Source organism: Pseudophryne corroboree, chromosome 8 (genome assembly GCF_028390025.1).
Source record: "Pseudophryne corroboree isolate aPseCor3 chromosome 8, aPseCor3.hap2, whole genome shotgun sequence".
In the NCBI taxonomy this organism is placed as follows: domain Eukaryota; kingdom Metazoa; phylum Chordata; class Amphibia; order Anura; family Myobatrachidae; genus Pseudophryne; species Pseudophryne corroboree.
In genome coordinates this window covers 371252600-371272934 of record NC_086451.1, presented here as the reverse complement: position 1 = coordinate 371272934, position 20335 = coordinate 371252600, and the positions used below count along the sequence as shown (strand labels likewise).

Sequence of the window (20335 nt, the reverse complement as noted above, 5' to 3'; positions counted from 1 at the left end):
TAACCAAGCTCACGCAAACCACCCCACCAACTCCCTCAGTGTCAATTTCCTCCTTCCCCAGGAATGCCAATAGTCCTGCAGGCCATGTCACTGGCAATTCTGACGAGTCCTCTCCTGCCTGGGATTCCTCCGATGCATCCTTGCGTGTAACGCCTACTGCTGCTGGCGCTGCTGTTGTTGCCGCTGGGAGTCGATGGTCATCCCAGAGGGGAAGTCGTAAGCCCACTTGTACTACTTCCAGTAAGCAATTGACTGTTCAACAGTCCTTTGCGAGGAAGATGAAATATCACAGCAGTCATCCTGCTGCAAAGCGGATAACTGAGGCCTTGACAACTATGTTGGTGTTAGACGTGCGTCCGGTATCCGCCGTTAGTTCACAGGGAACTAGACAATTTATTGAGGCAGTGTGCCCCCGTTACCAAATACCATCTAGGTTCCACTTCTCTAGGCAGGCGATACCGAAAATGTACACGGACCTCAGAAAAAGACTCACCAGTGTCCTAAAAAATGCAGCTGGACCCAATGTCCACTTAACCACGGACATGTGGACAAGTGGAGCAGGGCAGGGTCAGGACTATATGACTGTGACAGCCCACTGGGTAGATGTATGGACTCCCGCCGCAAGAACAGCAGCGGCGGCACCAGTAGCAGCATCTCGCAAACGCCAACTCTTTCCTAGGCAGGCTACGCTTTGTATCACCGCTTTCCAGAATACGCACACAGCTGAAAACCTCTTACGGCAACTGAGGAAGATCATCGCGGAATGGCTTACCCCAATTGGACTCTCCTGTGGATTTGTGGCATCGGACAACGCCAGCAATATTGTGTGTGCATTAAATATGGGCAAATTCCAGCACGTCCCATGTTTTGCACATACCTTGAATTTGGTGGTGCAGAATTTTTTAAAAAACGACAGGGGCGTGCAAGAGATGCTGTCGGTGGCCAGAAGAATTGCGGGACACTTTCGGCGTACAGGCACCACGTACAGAAGACTGGAGCACCACCAAAAACTACTGAACCTGCCCTGCCATCATCTGAAGCAAGAAGTGGTAACGAGGTGGAATTCAACCCTCTATATGCTTCAGAGGTTGGAGGAGCAGCAAAAGGCCATTCAAGCCTATACAATTGAGCACGATATAGGAGGTGGAATGCACCTGTCTCAAGCGCAGTGGAGAATGATTTCAACGTTGTGCAAGGTTCTGATGCCCTTTGAACTTGCCACACGTGAAGTCAGTTCAGACACTGCCAGCCTGAGTCAGGTCATTCCCCTCATCAGGCTTTTGCAGAAGAAGCTGGAGACATTGAAGGAGGAGCTAACACGGAGCGATTCCGCTAGGCATGTGGGACTTGTGGATGGAGCCCTTAATTCGCTTAACAAGGATTCACGGGTGGTCAATCTGTTGAAATCAGAGCACTACATTTTGGCCACCGTGCTCGATCCTAGATTTAAAGCCTACCTTGGATCTCTCTTTCCGGCAGACACAAGTCTGCTGGGGTTGAAAGACCTGCTGGTGAGAAAATTGTCAAGTCAAGCGGAACGCGACCTGTCAACATCTCCTCCTTCACATTCTCCCGCAACTGGGGGTGCGAGGAAAAGGCTCAGAATTCCGAGCCCACCCGCTGGCGGTGATGCAGGGCAGTCTGGAGCGACTGCTGATGCTGACATCTGGTCCGGACTGAAGGACCTGACAACGATTACGGACATGTCGTCTACTGTCACTGCATATGATTCTCTCAACATTGAAAGAATGGTGGAGGATTATATGAGTGACCGCATCCAAGTAGGCACGTCACACAGTCCGTACTTATACTGGCAGGAAAAAGAGGCAATTTGGAGGCCCTTGCACAAACTGGCTTTATTCTACCTAAGTTGCCCTCCCACAAGTGTGTACTCCGAAAGAGTGTTTAGTGCCGCCGCTCACCTTGTCAGCAATCGGCGTACGAGGTTACATCCAGAAAATGTGGAGAAGATGATGTTCATTAAAAATGAATTATAATCAATTCCTCCGCGGAGACATTGACCAGCAGCAATTGCCTCCACAAAGTACACAGGGAGCTGAGATGGTGGATTCCAGTGGGGACGAATTGATAATCTGTGAGGAGGGGGATGTACACGGTGATATATCGGAGGATGATGATGAGGTGGACATCTTGCCTCTGTAGAGCCAGTTTGTGCAAGGAGAGATTAATTGCTTCTTTTTTTGGGGGGGTCCAAACCAACCCGTCATATCAGTCACAGTCGTGTGGCAGACCCTGTCACTGAAATGATGGGTTGGTTAAAGTGTGCATGTCCTGTTTATACAACATAAGGGTGGGTGGGAGGGCCCAAGGACAATTCCATCTTGCACCTCTTTTTTCTTTTCTTTTTCTTTGCGTCATGTGCTGTTTGGGGAGGGTTTTTTGGAAGGGCCATCCTGCGTGACACTGCAGTGCCACTCCTAGATGGGCCCGGTGTTTGTGTCGGCCACTAGGGTCGCTTATCTTACTCACACAGTCAGCTACCTCATTGCGCCTCTTTTTTTCTTTGCGTCATGTGCTGTTTGGGGAGGGTTTTTTGGAAGGGCCATCCTGCGTGACACTGCAGTGCCACTCCTAGATGGGCCCGGTGTTTGTGTCGGCCACTAGGGTCGCTTATCTTACTCACACAGTCAGCTACCTCATTGCGCCTCTTTTTTTCTTTGCGTCATGTGCTGTTTGGGGAGGGTTTTTTGGAAGGGACATCCTGCGTGACACTGCAGTGCCACTCCTAGATGGGCCCGGTGTTTGTGTCGGCCACTAGGGTCGCTTATCTTACTCACACAGTCAGCTACCTCATTGCGCCTCTTTTTTTCTTTGCGTCATGTGCTGTTTGGGGAGGGTTTTTTGGAAGGGACATCCTGCGTGACACTGCAGTGCCACTCCTAGATGGGCCCGGTGTTTGTGTCGGCCACTAGGGTCGCTTATCTTACTCACACAGTCAGCTACCTCATTGCGCCTCTTTTTTTCTTTGCGTCATGTGCTGTTTGGGGAGGGTTTTTTGGAAGGGCCATCCTGCGTGACACTGCAGTGCCACTCCTAGATGGGCCCGGTGTTTGTGTCGGCCACTAGGGTCGCTTATCTTACTCACACAGTCAGCTACCTCATTGCGCCTCTTTTTTTCTTTGCGTCATGTGCTGTTTGGGGAGGGTTTTTTGGAAGGGACATCCTGCGTGACACTGCAGTGCCACTCCTAGATGGGCCCGGTGTTTGTGTTGGCCACTAGGGTCGCTTATCTTACTCACACAGTCAGCTACCTCATTGCGCCTCTTTTTTTCTTTGCGTCATGTGCTGTTTGGGGAGGGTTTTTTGGAAGGGACATCCTGCGTGACACTGCAGTGACACTCCTAGATGGGCCCGGTGTTTGTGTCGGCCACTAGGGTCGCTTATCTTACTCACACAGTCAGCTACCTCATTGCGCCTCTTTTTTTCTTTGCGTCATGTGCTGTTTGGGGAGGGTTTTTTGGAAGGGACATCCTGCGTGACACTGCAGTGCCACTCCTAGATGGGCCCGGTGTTTGTGTCGGCCACTAGGGTCGCTAATCTTACTCACACAGCTACCTCATTGCGCCTCTTTTTTTCTTTGTGTCATGTGCTGTTTGGGGAGGGTTTTTTGGAAGGGACATCCTGCGTGACACTGCAGTGCCACTCCTAGATGGGCCCGGTGTTTGTGTCGGCCACTAGGGTCGCTTATCTTACTCACACAGCGACCTCGGTGCAAATTTTAGGACTAAAAATAATATTGTGAGGTGTGAGGTATTCAGAATAGACTGAAAATGAGTGGAAATTATGGTTTTTGAGGTTAATAATACTTTGGGATCAAAATGACCCCCAAATTCTATGATTTAAGCTGTTTTTTAGGGTTTTTTGAAAAAAACACCCGAATCCAAAACACACCCGAATCCGACAAAAAAAATTCGGTGAGGTTTTGCCAAAACGCGGTCGAACCCAAAACACGGCCGCGGAACCGAACCCAAAACCAAAACACAAAACCCGAAAAATTTCAGGCGCTCATCTCTAATTTGCATTACATACGCATGGGGGAGTGCATGTATTCAGAAATGGTCGGTTACCTTGTCATCCGATATAATTACCCTGGGAGAGATGGGATATTCCTTCAGTTGGGTCTTATCTAGAACATTGCAGCATGCTGCCATGCGACTACAAGATGTATGGGACTCTTGGGTTCGCAGGTCAATTCCATGGCCATCTGGACTAGGAAGGCGTTGTGGATTCACCAAGGGAATGCTGAGGCTGACTCGGAGAAATACTGGAGTATCTTCCCTATGAAGGTGTAACCTGGTTTGGGGATGGCTTTGTTAAGTTGATCTCGGCACATACCACTGGTTAGTCTACCTTCTTGAGCTATGTTCCCTCACAACGGTTGGTGACGCATTTTTTGTAGGATGCAGTCATTTGACCGGTTGGATACCGTTTTTTCCCCTTCTTTGCAGGTACTGGAAGGTGAAAAAATAAGAGGTCTGCAGCCTTTTCAAGTTCACAGAAGCAGATATCGTCCTCTGTTTCTACCACATCCACCGCAGGTCGCTGGGTCTATCGTGCTGGAGCCCACACCAGTGGGAACTCGTATAATACTCTTCAGTCAGTCCTGGAATGGACTTGGGCCAGTGAGTTAAGAATAGATATGCGACGCCATACAAGAGTTGGGTCAGGATCAGGACATTGTCCTGTCCCTGTCACACAAAAAAGAAAAAAAGAAAAGCTGTTTTTCAAGTTTTTTCATGCTACTGAGCTTGGACAGCTCGGTCAGAACAATCCCCAAAAGATTTCTACTTAAGAAGTTGAACTACAATATGGAATCTCTCAGGGCAGGGATCTCCAACCTGTAAAAGAAGAAAGAGGGTTTAATGCGGTTTCATCCGCATTAACCTTACCTTGTTTTGCTTTTCAGGATTGTCATTACCTTTTCACTGGAGTGATGGCAGTATGATGGTTTCCTTCAATAGTAAGAGCCATTATTATTCGGTACTGGGACGCTCTCCTGACTACGGCGAGGTCAAGAAACAATTGATACAAATCGTTGTTTCTCTCCGGCAGTTCTTCAACACAGAGAATCGCTGTTGATCCCAACGACGCAGATGTCGGAGTTGGGAATAAGATTAGATACTGAACTGTTTGTTTTTTCCTGTGGTAAGAGATCTGAGGATCCAGAGTCGGATCAGATTTGCAAATGTGTAAACCCATCAATACGTTCCGTTGATGTAGAAGATGGTTGCGACCTTCGAGGCCATTCGGTGAGCAGGTCAAATGCCAGAGTGGTTTTTGCGGGACCAGTTGGACATGTGGTATACTATAGACGGGGTACAAAGGAGCCAGTGCACTTTAAATTTCTTCAACTGGGTGTGCTGGCTCTTCCCCTCTATGCCCCCTCCCACAGGCACTTTAGAAAAAGTGCCCTCAGGAGAGGATGCACACTCTGCAAGCTCCAGAGTTTTATTTCAAACTTTTATTATTTTCGGTATGCTGTTTGGGCAACAGCATACCTGCGCCATGGGGGGAGGGGGGTGGTCACCGGCCTCGAAGTGTCAGAGCCGATGCCCCACTACAGGACCACCGTCCTGAGAGGTTGTTTGTTCAGCGGGGCACTGCGCCTTAGCTGTCGTAATTGCAGCTCGCCGCACACCCCTAAACTAAGCCTGTAGGTAACAACAGTGGTGAGTACAGACCGGGGTACCCAGGTTCATTGTGCGGCTGACACGCAGGGGAGGCATACAGGACCCCTGTGTATAAACTGGCTAGTGGTGGCTTAACGTTACACTTGTGTGACGTTTTAAGCACTTTTGGGAGACTTTGCCAGTATAAAGATATCAGTAGCTCCCGCGCCATTGGGGGGTGGGGGGCGGCGCTACCTCAGAGCGGGCTCAACAGCATATTGGCGCCTTCGTCTGCACAGCAGCAGCATTAGCCTCACACAGCTCTTCCAGACTCTGGGACACACTGCATCACTGGTACATGGTGTAACTCAGGGGGAGAGCCGCTATTGTGCACATTCCTACATCCCATAAAGGAAGATAGATATGTAAATACAATGTTTCACTGAGTTACAGCTAGCAGCCTCACTGAGGCTATATAGCTTGGGTGTGCTGGTGCCTTCTCTCTGTCTCCTCTCACATACAGTGAAGCAGTCTTTCATTATATTGTTTGTATTGAATGTATATGTTGGTGTATTACTGTTATCATGGTAAAACACAAGTTATGCAGTGTGTGTAACACCAGGTTCTCCCCACTTTCTTCTGGCTCCATTTCTTGTGAACAATGTAGTCAGTCCTCAATAAACATTGAGGAGACTGTGGGTGAGGGACAAGAGCCTCCCTGGCTTGGTCCCATCAAAACTATGATGTCTGATATGTCATCTCAGCTCACTGCAATTGCCCATAAAACGCAAGAATTGCAGCAGGTTGTTGCAAATTTAGCTGCTAAGGCTGATGTTCCCCATTCCCCCCCCCCCCCCCCATCTGCTGTATGTCCACAAAAAGTGCATTACCTGCATTATTATCAGACTCTGATGAGGATATACAGGATGATGGGGACGATGTGGACCCCTCATTATGGCTATACGGGATGTGTTAAAACTCCCTCTAGAGGACACTGCAACACAGCAGTCGTTTTTCCTCACACAAAACAAACTGAGTGTCACCTTCCCTGATTCTAAAGAATTAGATGACTTATTTAAGTTAGCCTGGAAAATCCAGATAAAAAATATCAGATGTCAAAACGGTTTTTGCATACTTTCCCTTTTGCCCCTGAAGGCAGAAAATTCTGTGAAGAATCCCCGGCTGTAGACGTCTCTGTCTTTCACCTCTCTAAGAAGGTGGTATTCCCTGCTCCGGGCTCCTTTACCATTAAGATCCCCGGGTATAGGAAGAATGAGACCACTCTGAAATCTGTCTACACAGCTGCAGGTATATCTCAAAGGCCAGTCGTAGCAGGTTGCTGGATTACACGTGCTATTCATACGTGGACCTCAAATTCAGGAGGGCCTCTCTGAAAATATAACCCTGGTTACTACAGTGACTCGCCTAAAACACATTCAGGAAGCGGCACGCGTCCTCTGTGACTCGCTCAAAGAGATTATCAGTATTAATGCTAGGACTACTGCTATGGCAGTGTTAGCACGCAGGGCCTTGTGGTTGCGTCAGTGGATTGCCGATGCAATGTGAAATCCCTTCCCTTTACAGGGGAATGGCTCTTCACGGGCGAATTGGACGCGTGGATCTCTAAGGTTACAGCTGGAAAATCCACGTTTCTTCCCTCAGGGGCCCCACCAGCTAAACGTACCTATCCGGGACCGTCTACTCAGTCCTTTCGGTCCACCAGATTTTGATCTAGGGCCAGAGGGGCCTCCAACGCAGCTAGACGCACCAGATGTAAGCCTAAGAAACTAGCCGTTGCCGGCTCTCAGGAACAGGGCACCAGTTCAGCTTCCACTAAAGCCTCAGCATGATGGTGCCCGCCCACCCCAAGGGGATCTCGAGGTGGGAGCTCGGTTGCGTCACTTTAGCCACATCTGGGAAAGTTCCTGCCAGGATGCCCGGGTAAGGGACTTCATGTCTCACGGATACAAGCTGGAGTTCGACTGTGCTCCTCCACAATGATTTTTCAAATCAAGCTTAAAAGCTTTGGAGGATACGCGTGTTACGCTGCTGCTGGCCATCCTCAAGCTGGTTCAGTCCCAGGTCATTGTTCCAGTACCACTACAACAACAAGGACAGGGTTACTACTCCAATCTGTTCGTAGTGCAGAAACCGAACGGGTCAGTAAGACTCATTTTGAATCTGAAGTCCTTGAACCCTTACCTGAAAGTTTTCAAGTTCAAGATGGAATCTTTAAGAGCAGTGATTGCAGGCCTGGAAGAACGGGAATTCCTGGTATCCCTGGATATCAAGGACATCTGTCTCCATATCCCGATTTGGCCTCCTCATCAGGCATATCTGAGGTTTGCCCTGCTGAACGATCACTACCAGTTCCAGGCATTACCCTTCGGCCTGCTGCCTGTCTTCTACGGCTCCGAGGGTGTTCATGAAGGTGATGGCGGAAATGATGTTCAAGCTCAGAGTCCAGGGGGTCAACATTGTCCATTACCTGGACGTTCTCCTGATAAAAGCAAGTTCCAGGGAGCTTCCACTGCTCCATATAGATCACACTATCCAACTTCCGTCTCACCACAGGTGGATCCTCAATTTACAGAAGTCTCTCAACTTGCAACAGGATTGTACTGGCAATTGATAATGCAGATGATCGGCCTGGAAACCGATAGGAACTTGAAACAGGATTTGTATATGTAATGCAGATGATCGGCCTGGAAACCGATCGGAACTTGAAAGAGAGCTACACAGTCAATAGGCAATGCTTGCATACAACAACAGAACCAGCGCAGGATGAATGGCACAGTGCTGATGCAGAGTAGTAACAAACAGGTGAGTATGATATGCAGCACCTGGAGAGAGTCTCTTACTGCAAGTGATTGTAGGAGCAAAGTGTAGCTGAAGACAAACTGGATGGCTGGTACCTGTGGTTCCACGGAGCACTGACACAGGAGAGTCTCAGGAGACTGCTAGTGAATGCTGGAGCAGAATGCAGATGGAGCTGAACTGGATGGCTGGTGCCTGTAGTTCCACAGAGCACTGATACAGGGGAATCTCTGAAGACTGGAACCAGGATATGCTTGTTCACAGAATGTGATGCGTTGTTCAATGCAATGATACTGAGCAGGAACTCTGGCTATATACCCTTTGGTCAGCAGGTATTGGAGAATCAAGTCATGTGAGCGCTCCAGGAGTGGATAGCACCAAGTCAGCTGACTGTAGGTGTCATGGCGGCACCCATACCCTGGAGATGGTGGGAATACATCGGGGTACACACTGTATGGCAAGTGAGGTACACACTGGAGAGAGTCTCTGCACATTGCAGGCAATCATGGGACATGCTGCCAGGCTGAGGATGTGACCTCCAGAGGCCAGCACATCAGAGCTCCGGTAAGTGACATGATGCAAAATGCAGATTCCTGACAACCCCTTTGTCCTTTTAGCCTCATGTCATCCCCTTTGTCTCTCTATATTCATACCACCACTTGCGTCTCTCTATATTCATACCACCACCTGTGTCTCTCCATCCTCATGTCCACCTCCTGTGTCTGTCTATACAGCCTCATGACCCCCTTTGTTTCTCAATGCCTCATGACCTGCCTGTGTCTCTCCAGACTCATGCAACCACGGTGTATTTCTAGCCTTATGTCATTCCCATCTTTCTCCCCATCCTCATTTCCTTCTACTGTGTCTCTCCATCCTCATTCCCTCTCCCCTCCCCACTGTTTCTGTACAGCCTCATGACCCCCTTTATTTTTCAATGCCTCATGGCTTGCCTGCTACCTCTCTCCATATTCATCCCCCCACCCGCGTCTCTCCTCTTATACCCCTGTGTGTCTCTCCGACCCATGCAACTCTCCTCCCCCTGTGTCTCTCTTCCCGTGTTACATCAGTCTTATGTAACCTCCTGTGTCTATCTAGCCCCATGTCTACCCCTGTGTATTCCCAGTCTCACGGAGACTACCACATCCTATGTTGCTCCATCCTCACACCACCACCCCTATGCCACTCCAGCCTCATGCTACCAAATATGTTTCTCCCCAGCATTATGCCTCTTATAGGGCATAATGTACAGTGGAAAAGGTAGCCTCAAACCCTCTGGCATCCCTGGCCTGTTGTGTGTAATGCTAGATCCAGCCTCCAGCTGTGCATGACTGTCAAATGCCTCTAATTTAAAGGGACTGTGTCATGTAGTGACATTTTGGTCCGGATCATATCCTTATGTTTGAGAAAAGAAAACATTACACAATACTTCTTTCGCTATGAGTGACATTCCGTGTAGTATGATAAGTGTCTACTAAACTGATGTTATGATTATACTTATAGCATCCACAGATCCTGATTTAGAGTTAGGCTATGGCCACACATAGCGTTTCCGCTGGTCCCGCTCAACAGAACCCACTCGGAAGGAAGGAACCTTTTTCGATTCCCATATAGCATTTTCACGGCATATGGCCAGTGCCACTAACGGATTTCAAGTAGAATACAGTGCAGCACAGCCGCACTGTGTGAACACATACATTCAAATGTATGTGTTCTACTTGAAATCCAGTCGTCCTGTCATCCTGCTAAATCGCAGCATGCTGTGGTTAGATCCGACGGGTGCGGCACCGCCACATATGTGTAGCCGGACAGATAGAAAGACCATGTGCAGGCTCCTTCCTGCCGAGCGGGTCCCGTTCAACGTAAACGCAATATGTGGCCCAAGCCTTGGGAGGGGAAAAAAAGGAGCAAATAAAGAGAAATTTGCTCCTTGAACCAAGCCATGTTGCACTGGAAGGGGTGAACATACAGTAGATGTACAGTGCATCTGCAACGTATTCCAGATGCACTGTCTCTGATCCTATCCTGCCAAGCACACTCCTCTCCCTCTTACTTTCTATGTCTGAAGTTCTAGCTGCCTGCTGCCTCCTCACAGTTCCTGTTCCCAGTTCCTCTTGCAACCCCCACCCTCAGGAGATGCCTCCTGTTGCCAGGCCTGGTGTGGACTGCACTCCCCACCATGTGCTTTTGTGCGCTGCAATGACTGCATCACACATTCATGACCACTTCTAGGTCCTTCAGAGCAGATGAACCTGCGTTGACAGCCCATCTGCATAGGCTGCTCTGACTATAGTCTTAAGTCACTGATTATGGTGTCATCAAGAGCAGTAATGCGCTGGCAAACTTGCTGCACAACATCTGGATTCAGTGAGTATTATTTATCATTACTACACACTTTATCATTAGTGTACATATATTACATTGCCTTAGAATACAATAGGGGTGACTGAGGACAGGACAGCGGTGTGATTATTGCTTTTCTATATCTCCCCATGGTACCAACATAAACGTGCAAATGAATTGAGATGTGTAACCTAGTGGAATAAAGATCATGGAACAGAGCACCTTTTGATTTAATCACACTGGGGGTTACTGGTTCTGTAATCCTTTCTGGTAGTTGTCAATAAATAACATACTTTTCTTTTTAAAAATATTTTTTTTTACTTCAAAGACACTTATGAGGCCACTGTGGGGCTAAAACTCCTCACCTTGGACCTTTGATTCTCTGGTCCACACAATAGCTCAATAAGATGACAGGGAACAATGATTCAGTTATTGCCTATTTGATGTTGGGTAAAACAAGTAGCATGGGTATTAAATCATTTACTAAACACAGTTTTCTAACATTACTTGGTGTAACACTAGTCTAGAACCTATTGTCAACAAGGGAGTTCTCTACCTTGTATGCAATTCTTCTTAGCAACATAAAAATGTTATGCCTGTGGGTACATACTATTTGAAGTTACAGTATGACACCATAAAAAAATAGTTATATTGAGAGATAGCTCTAACTGAAAGACACACACACACACACACACACACACACACACACACACACACACACACACACACACACACATTATTATTATTATTATTATTATTATTATTATTATTATAGTAGTATTATTATTAATTTGAAGAGGCAAAATAGTGCTCTCCAACACCGAGCAGTGGGAGAAACTGGACATGCAGTACACAATACAGGGGAATACAAAGTACACAAAAAAATGAAAGCAAAAGGCAGTGAGGTCCCTGTCATGACAGAGCTTTCATTCTAATTAGCCAATTAGGTTATTTTAGGAAACACATGGACTTTGGTGGCCCAGTTCTAGGCAAAAAGCACAGTAAAAGCACCCCATCGGAGTCACCCCTGTCTGTCTGCCCCTCCCCTTTACAATGTAAGCTCTCATGAGCAGGGCCTTCTTTTCTCATGTGCTTTTCCTTATCTTACTTAAATCATCTTCGATGGCACCAAATCCCGCGGTTTTCTGCCACTCTGATACTTATGTCAGTGTCGTCTGCTGATGCAGCTACGTTTATGTACCCTGTACTTGTCCTATATTGTCTTCAACTGTAAGTCAGTTTCCTGTTTTGCTTATTAGTTTATGTACTCTGTAATTGGGCGCTGCGGAGATCTTGTGGCACAATATAAAAAAGGGATAAAAATTATTAAATGGGTGAGGGATTGTACAAAAGTGCTGAATTTAGGTCCTAATTCAGACCTGATTGCAATAGCAAAATTGTTCTCTAATGGGCAAAACCATGTGCAGTGCAGGTGGGGCAGATGTAACGTGCAGAGAGAGTTAGATTTGGGTGGGGTGTGTAAAAATAAAGCAGCCAGTATTTGCCCTGCACAGAAACAAAATAACCCACCCAAATCTAATAGGCCCTACACACTGGCCGATAATACTCGACGACATGAATGATCTCGTTCATTAATGAACGAGATACCTTTCATATCTTTGAGTGTGGAGGCTCCAGCGATGAACGATGCGCGGCCCCGCACTCATTCATCGCTGGTGCCCCGTCGCCTGTGCATGCAGGCCAATATGGACGATCTCGTCCATTTTTGCCTGCACTTCTACGGAGCCGGGTGAGTGAAGAAACTCCACTCCCCCCCCCCCCCCCCCCCCCCGCAGTCGGGTCGGCCGTATCCGTATGTGTAGGGCCCTTAACTCTCTCTGCACATGTTATATCTGCCCCCCTGCAGTGCACATGGTTTTGACCAGTAGAGAACAGTTTTGCTGCTGCGATCAGGTCTGAATTAGGCCGTTAGTTACAAGTATGTTTATTTATATTATAATACTATACCTAATAATGGGCGCTTTAGAATAAAATCCATTTTAAAACTTGATCATTTTAACATTTTCAGTAAAGGGTAGAGAACAGCAGCATTTTGCATTAGAATGAACACTTCACAATTTGAATTGAGCTTTTCTAAAGATTTCCCCACACTACTTGTTCCTAAAGGGCATTGTGTCTTTTACCCAATTGGCAGGCTTAGCACGATTGCATTAACGTTTACCGGATGGCCACAGAGCTGTTCAGTAAGGTGCTGTACTCACGTGTTCATTCCCATTCTACTTTATTGAACCGGTGTCGGCATTGTGACGTCCGGGATCCCGACTAGCGGTATAGTAATCGCTTCCCCATGAAAGAATACAGTCAGGCTCTGTAAACTGCATTCCCTGCCTTCTCTCAAACAACCTGGTTCCAGCTGCTGGAACTGCAACTCAATCATATTGTTAGTCTGTGTTTTTGGTCTCTTTAAGGCAAATGCACGTCAGATGCAGTATTGTGGTGAATTACTGATGCTCTCTCTCCTGATGTGTTGGAGTCAGTAGTCAAAGTAGTAATTGAGCAAAATTTTATTAAATGTGTTTTTCTTTCGGACAAATAAAATATATCTCTCTGGAGACATCCTGCTTGGTCTTGAATTTGAGAATATACAAATGTTGATGTCTTTTATAGATTATTTGAACCACTAGACAATGTAAAAGTGAATAAAACAGCTTAAATGCAGCTAAATATTGACATGCTAAATGACTACTTAACTCTTTCCAGAGGTTATGCATTGGCCAGTGATATCCAGCTGGTATCTATTTATTTCTTCAATTGATTACTTACATGATAATCTACAATATTCTATACTGTAGAATGATTCATTCTGGATGATGTTGACGGCTGTACTGACGAGCAGGATATGGGAATTCCCTTGTGATTTTGTGTATTTGAAGCAATCTCTGCGCATCGTTAAGTCTGCAAGTGCGTTCCAGCTCTCATTCTTGTTTCTTAACACTTTCAATCATAGGACATAAATTTCAGAGCGTTCTGCTCATTCCTTATAGTATCATAATCTAATCTATTTAACTTTATTAGCTATACTTAATAACTTAGTTTACACTTTTGAAAGTGTATTTATAATTATATCCACATTTATAGCTCCTGTTTTGACGTTTTGCTTATGGTGTAAGCATTTTTATTAGACAGCCAATAGAAGAATGGTGCAGGGGACTTACTGTATCATGCCAAACATATTTTGTTGTTGTAACGTGTAACATTTTACATGAATGGTACATTGCTAATGGTTCCATATAACATTGCATATTGGATATACTTGCAATTTTTGTACAGTATTATCCAGGCCACATTTCTAAAATACATAAGTGTGCAACCCTTTGCAACTGAACCCCCTCCTCGTTCGCTAGCTGCACCTATTCTTATAACCATCACTAGCTGTACAGTCCCCTAACGGAGCTCAATGTAATGCGCCCACACCCTGTTAACGCACATTGATTTTTTTCATACCTTGTTTCTCTGTATTGATGAAACGAAAACATAGTTAACATATGCAATGTACAGGGAAAAAGGTAGCCTCAAACCCTCTGACATCCCTGGCCTGTTGTGTGTAATGCTAGATCCAGCCTTCAGCTGTGCATGACTGTCAAATGCCTCTAATTTAAAGGGACCGTGTCATGTAGTGACTTTTTGATCTGGATCATATCCTTATGTTTGAGAAAAAAAAACACTGTACACAATACTACTTCTTTCGTTATGAGTGACATTCCGTGTAGTATGATAAGTGTCTACTAAACTGATGTTATGATTATACTTATATCAGTATTCCTTTTTATTTGAGTGGTCTGTCAATTAAAGACTTAAAAAAATCTAAATTGTCTAACCGCATCCACAGATCCTGATTTAGAGTTAGGCTATGGTCACACATAGCGATTCCGCTGGTCCCGCTCAACAGAACCCACTCGGAAGGAATGAACCTTTTTTGATTCACATATAGCGTTTTCACGGCATATGGCCAGTGCCACTAACAGATTTCAAGTAGAATACAGTGCAGCACAGCCATACTGTGAACACATGCATTCAAATGTATGTGTTCTACTTGAAATCCGGTCGTCCTGTCATCCTGCTAAATCGCAGCATGCTGTGGTTGGATCCGGTGGGTGCGGCACCGCCACATATGTGTAGATGGACAGATAGAAAGACCATGTGCAGGCTCCTTCCTGCCGAGCGGGTCCCGTTCAACGCAAACGCAATGTGTAGCCCAAGCCTTGGGAGGAAATAAAAAGGAGCAAATAAAGAGAAATTTGCTCCTTGAACCAAGCCATGTTGCACTGCAAGGGGTGAACATACAGTACATTTTTCCACATTTTGTTATGTTACAGTCTTATGCCAAACTGGAATTCATTATTTTTTTCCCTCTAAAATCTACACACCATAATGACAACATGAAAAAAAGTGTTTTTGAGATTTTTGCTAATTTATTAAAAATAAAAAATCCATGTACATAAGTATTCACAGCCTTTGCTCAATACTTTGTTGATGCACCTTTGGCAGCAATTACAGCGTCAAATCTTTCTGAATATGATGCCACAAGCTTGGCTCACCTATCTTTGGCCAGTTTCGCCCATTCCTCTTTGCAGCACCTCTCAAGCTCCATAAGGTTAGATGGGAAGCGTCGGAGCACAGCCATTTTCAGATCTATCCAGAGATATTCTATCGGATTTAAGTCTGGGCACTGACTGGGCCACACAAGGATATTCACAGAATTATCCTGAAGCCACTCTTTTGATATCTTGGCTGTGTGCTTAGGGTCATTGTCCTGCTGAAAGATTAACCATCGCCCCAGTCTGAGGTCACGAGCACTCCAGAGCAGGTTTTCAGCCAGGATATCTCTGTACATTGCTGCATTCATCTTTCCCTCTATCCTGACTAGTCTCCCAGTTCGTGCCGCTGAAAAACGTCCCCACAGCAAGATGCTGCCACCCCCATGCTTCACTGTAGGGATGGTATTGGCCTGGTGATGAGCGGTGCCTGTTTTCCTCCAAACATGACATCTGGCATTCATGCCAAAGTGTTCTAACTTTGTCACATCAGACCAGAGAATTTTGTTTCTCATGGTCTGAGAGTCCTTCAGGTGCATTTTGGCAAACTCCAGGCAGGCTGCCATGTACTTTTTACTAAGGAGTGGCTTCCGTCTGGCCACTCTACCCTACAGGCCTGATTGGTGGATTGCTGCAGAGATGGTTGTCCTTCTGGAAAGTTCTCATCTCTCCACAGAGGAATGCTGTAGCTCTGACAGAGTGACCATCGGGTTCTTGGTCACCTCCCTGACTAGGGCCCTTCTCCCCCAGTCGCTCAGTTTAGACGGCCATCCAGCTCTAGGAAGAGTCCTGGTAGTTCCAAACTTCTTGCATTTACGGATGATGGAGGCCATTGTGCTCATTGGGACCTTCAAAGCAGCAGATATTTTTATGTGCGCTTCCCCAGATCTGTGCCTTGAGACTATCCTGTCTCGGAGTTCTACAGACAATTCTTTTGACTTCATGCTTGGTTTGTGCTCAAGACATGCACTGTCAAGTGTGGGACCTTTATATAGACAGGTGTGTGCCTTTGTAAGGGATATATTCAATTGAGGTTGGATCCATTCCGACATGCATTTGTCGGAATGTATCCGACAAGGGCTATTCAATGCCCATCTCAATTCGACTTTAAAAAAGTCGAATTGAGATGAGGGACCGGAGAGGGTGAAGACCAGCGGGCAGACGGGGGACAGCAGCGCTACAGCAGCAGCTCCAGCAAGTGTAGCCGGAGGATGTGTCACCGCCTCCGCTCACGGCAGCGTCCACCCGGCTCCAGCAAGGAGTCAGGTAGATGCTGCTGTGAGCGGCGGCTGTAACACATCCTCCGGCTACGCTGCTAGCCACTGCTGTAGCGCTGCTCTCCCCCGTCTGCCCGCAGCTCTCCCCACCGTCTCCTCGTCTTCCCCCTGTCTCCTCCTCTCCCCTCTCTCTGCTCCTGCATCTCTATTCGGCTTTTTTTAAAGTCGAATTGAGATTGGCCCCATTTACGACAGACGCTATTCCGCCGATCCACGTGCTTTTCGACAAGTCGAATTCCTCGACTTGTCTAATAAGTTGGGGTTAGATTGAATACGTCGGAACCCCTTCCGACCCCAAAAAGTTGAAAACTGCCGTCTTTTCAACAGACGGCAGCTTTCGACTTCAATTGAATATACCCCTAAATCTTGTCCAATCAACTGAATTTACCACAGGTGGACTCCAATTAAGCTGTACGAATATCTCAAGGATGATCAGTGGAAACAGGATGCACCTGAGCTCAGTTTGGAGCTTCGTGGCAAAAGCTGTGAATACTTATTTACATGTGATTTCTTAGTTTTTTATTTTTAAGAAATTTGAAAAAAATCTCCAAAAATATTTTTTCACGCCATTATGGGGTATTGTGTGTAGAATTTTGAGGGGGAAAATGAATTTATTCCATTTTAGAACAAGTCTGTAACATAACAAAATGTGGAAAAACTCGTAAAGCGCTGTGATACTTTCCGGATGCACTGTATGTTTTTTCATGCAAGGTTCTGGCAGCTTTTGCACGTAGAGAACAAATATTGGGCACCTTTGTTTTTACTCAGAAATGTAGTACAGGTTGAGTAACTGTTAGGATCTCCTGCTCTGTGCTGCCACGTCGCCATGGCAACCGGGAGGCAAGTGTTAGCGAAGTAACCTGAGCACAGCTGATACTCCGGTCCGGGTTTTTACTGTGTAGTGGTTACAGGCTCTGTGCACGGCAGGGAATCCGGCGCTGGTTTTGTGCTCACAGTCTGTGAGGTCTGAGTGGGGCGTGGACAGCACCTGCTATATAAACCATCCTCTCAGGCTAGGCAAATGCTGCTGAATCTTTGTTTGTTAGTCAGTTCCAGAGAGTTAGCTAGTACTGTGTGACTTTGTATTTACTTGTTGCTTACTGCGAATAGGCCTTGGGATTCGGTACTTCATTCTGCCAATCCGGACCTAGCAGTAAGACTGGAGTCAGTTGTTTGACCTTCTGGGGTTCTTTTGCTATTCTGTGAACCCAGCAGGTTTGCGGCTGTACTCTCAGACCTGCTTGCTTAATCCTCCCTCACTGTGCAGAGCGTCCAGGTGTCAGTTTAGTGGCAGTAAACTGAACCTGTGCCCTGCAAGTGGGGGTTAGGATTGTGGATACTCTCCTTGTGTCTATATTTCTATCTCTGACCAAGGAGTTTATTCCCACACCCGTTGGTAACCCTTTGGGGTTTTTTCTGTTGCTTTTAGCAACATCATTTCGGGTGCTCCACATGTTAAATCACTACACCTCGCTTCTTTGTCCGCTCTATTCCATCTGAGCATTCCTGACACTAGGGAGACACCCAATTCCTGAGCCTTTGGGCTTCTCCGTTCACTTTGTGTTTATTAGTTATTCCATCACCTCCTGTGTATGTTATGTTATACTGTCTGTGAGTTCGTTTGCTTCGCTTCCCTCTCTGTTCATACACCGGTATACTCCTGTTAGCACTGGTGTGCGTAACATATTCAGCAGCCTTACTCCTGTTGAAATTTTGTGGGAATATGGAGCATACCCCTCAAAATACTTTGCAACAGGTGGTCGATCAGGTGCAGGTCCTGACTCGACAATTTAATGAGATGTCCATTAAAATGAACACCCCGCAGGCCGCTAGCGGAGCTCCCGCAGCAGCAGCGGCAAGTTCAGGGGTTAAGGAGCCGAAAGTAAATCTCCTGGATCGTTTTTCTGGAGATCGCTCGCAGTTATTTTGTTTCAAGGAGAGCTGTAAGCTATATTTCAGGCTTAGGCCCCAGTCTTCTGGGTCGGAGATTCAGCGGGTGGGCATGGTGATTTCCTTGCTACAAGGAGACCCACAGGTCTGGGCATATGGGTTGCAGCCTGACTGTCCGTCGCTTAAAAGTGTTGATGCTTTTTTTACGGCACTGGGCATTTTGTATGATGACCCTGACAAGATGGCTTCAGCCGAGGCTCAGATTACGGTCCTTAAGCAAGGGCGACGGCCAGCTGAGGTTTATAGTACGGAGTTTCGGAGGTTGGCTCATGATACCCAGTGGAATGACCCAGCCCTGAGAAACCAGTACCGAAGGGGCCTTTCTGACCAGATAAAGGACCAACTGGTACAATATCCCTCGCCTGATAGCTTAGATCAGCTCATGCAGTTATCCATCCGGGTGGATAGACGGCTGAGAGAGCGTAGGCTTGAAAGGGAGACCGCAGTTTCCTTTTTTCCCAAGGGAACCTCAGACTCTGAGGAATATTCCGAGGAGCCTATGCAGATTGGGGCTACCCGCCTCTCCTCGCGTGAGAAGACGCGGAGGAGACAGCAGGGTTTGTGTTTGTACTGTGGGAACAAAGGTCATGTTGTAGTATCATGCCCAGAAAAAACGGAAAACTTCAGGGCCTGAGGGTGATGGAAAATATCCTGTCAGGCCAGAAGTCAGAATTTCCCAAAAAGACTTTTCTCATTCCGGTGACTTTGGAGATCCTCGGTCAAACTGTCAAGACTCAGGCCTTTGTTGACAGTGGGGCCGATGGGGTTTTCATGGACCGTCAATTCGCCCTGGAACACTCTGTTCCCTCAGTACCTTTGGCATCAGAGATTGAGATCTGTGGGTTAAACGGGGAACCATTGTCCCAGGGTAAAATTACCTCCTGCACCAGCCAAATTCCTTTGTTTATTGGAGCCACACACTCTAAAAAATTGTCTTTCTATGTGACTGTCTGTTCTTTTGCCCCATTGGTTTTGGGGTTACCCTGGTTAAGGGCCCATAACCCTCAATTTGACTGGGTCTCTGGGGAGATTCTTAGTTGGGGTAGTGATTGTTTCAGGAGTTGCTTGAGCCTTCCAGTCAGGCTCTCGCAGCTAAATTTGCCAGGATTGCCAGGATGTTATGCAGATTTTGCGGATGTGTTCTCCAAAAAAGTTGCGGAGGTACTACCTCCCCATCGCCCCTATGACTGTGCCATTGATTTGTTGCCGGATGCTTAGCTTCCCAAGAGCAGGTTGTACTCCCTGTCACGTCCTGAGACTCAGGCTATGGCAGAGTACATTCAGGAGAACTTGGCTAAGGGATTTATCAGACCCTCACAGTCCCCAGTTGGGTCGGGGTTCTTCTTCGTGGGTAAAAAGGACGGTTCATTGCGACCCTGCATCGACTTCAGGGAATTGAACAGTATCACGATTAAAAACTCGTACCCACTGCCTCTCATTTCAGTTTTGTTTGACCAGCTTCGTACTGCCACCATTTTTTCTAAGATTGACCTACGCGGTGCTTACAATCTAATCCGAATAAGAGAGGGGGATGAATGGAAGACTGCCTTTAATACCCACTCAGGGCATTATGAATATTTGGTGATGCCTTTTGGGCTCTCTAATGCCACGGCAGTCTTCCAGGAATTCATGAACGATGTGCTCAGGGAATATTTGGATAGATTCTTAGTTGTTTATCTAGATGACATCCTAATCTTCTCTCATTCCCTGGAGGAACATCGGAAGCATGTACGCTTAGTCCTCCAGAAACTCAGAGACCACCAGC

The 20335-nt window shown here is 46.7% G+C and overlaps 1 protein-coding gene across 1 annotated transcript in view; it reads right to left on the bottom strand.

Annotated features, from left to right (window-relative positions):
* The window catches only part of LOC134947813 (brain-specific homeobox/POU domain protein 3), a 56059-nt gene extending 41720 nt beyond the window's left edge, over window positions 1-14339 (bottom strand). The window contains exon 1 of the mRNA XM_063935686.1: window positions 14253-14339. Within this exon, the coding sequence (XP_063791756.1) occupies window positions 14253-14336 (84 nt within the window). The 5' untranslated portion in view covers window positions 14337-14339. The remainder of the gene's footprint in view (window positions 1-14252) is intronic.
* Window positions 14340-20335: the final 5996 nt, after the last annotated feature.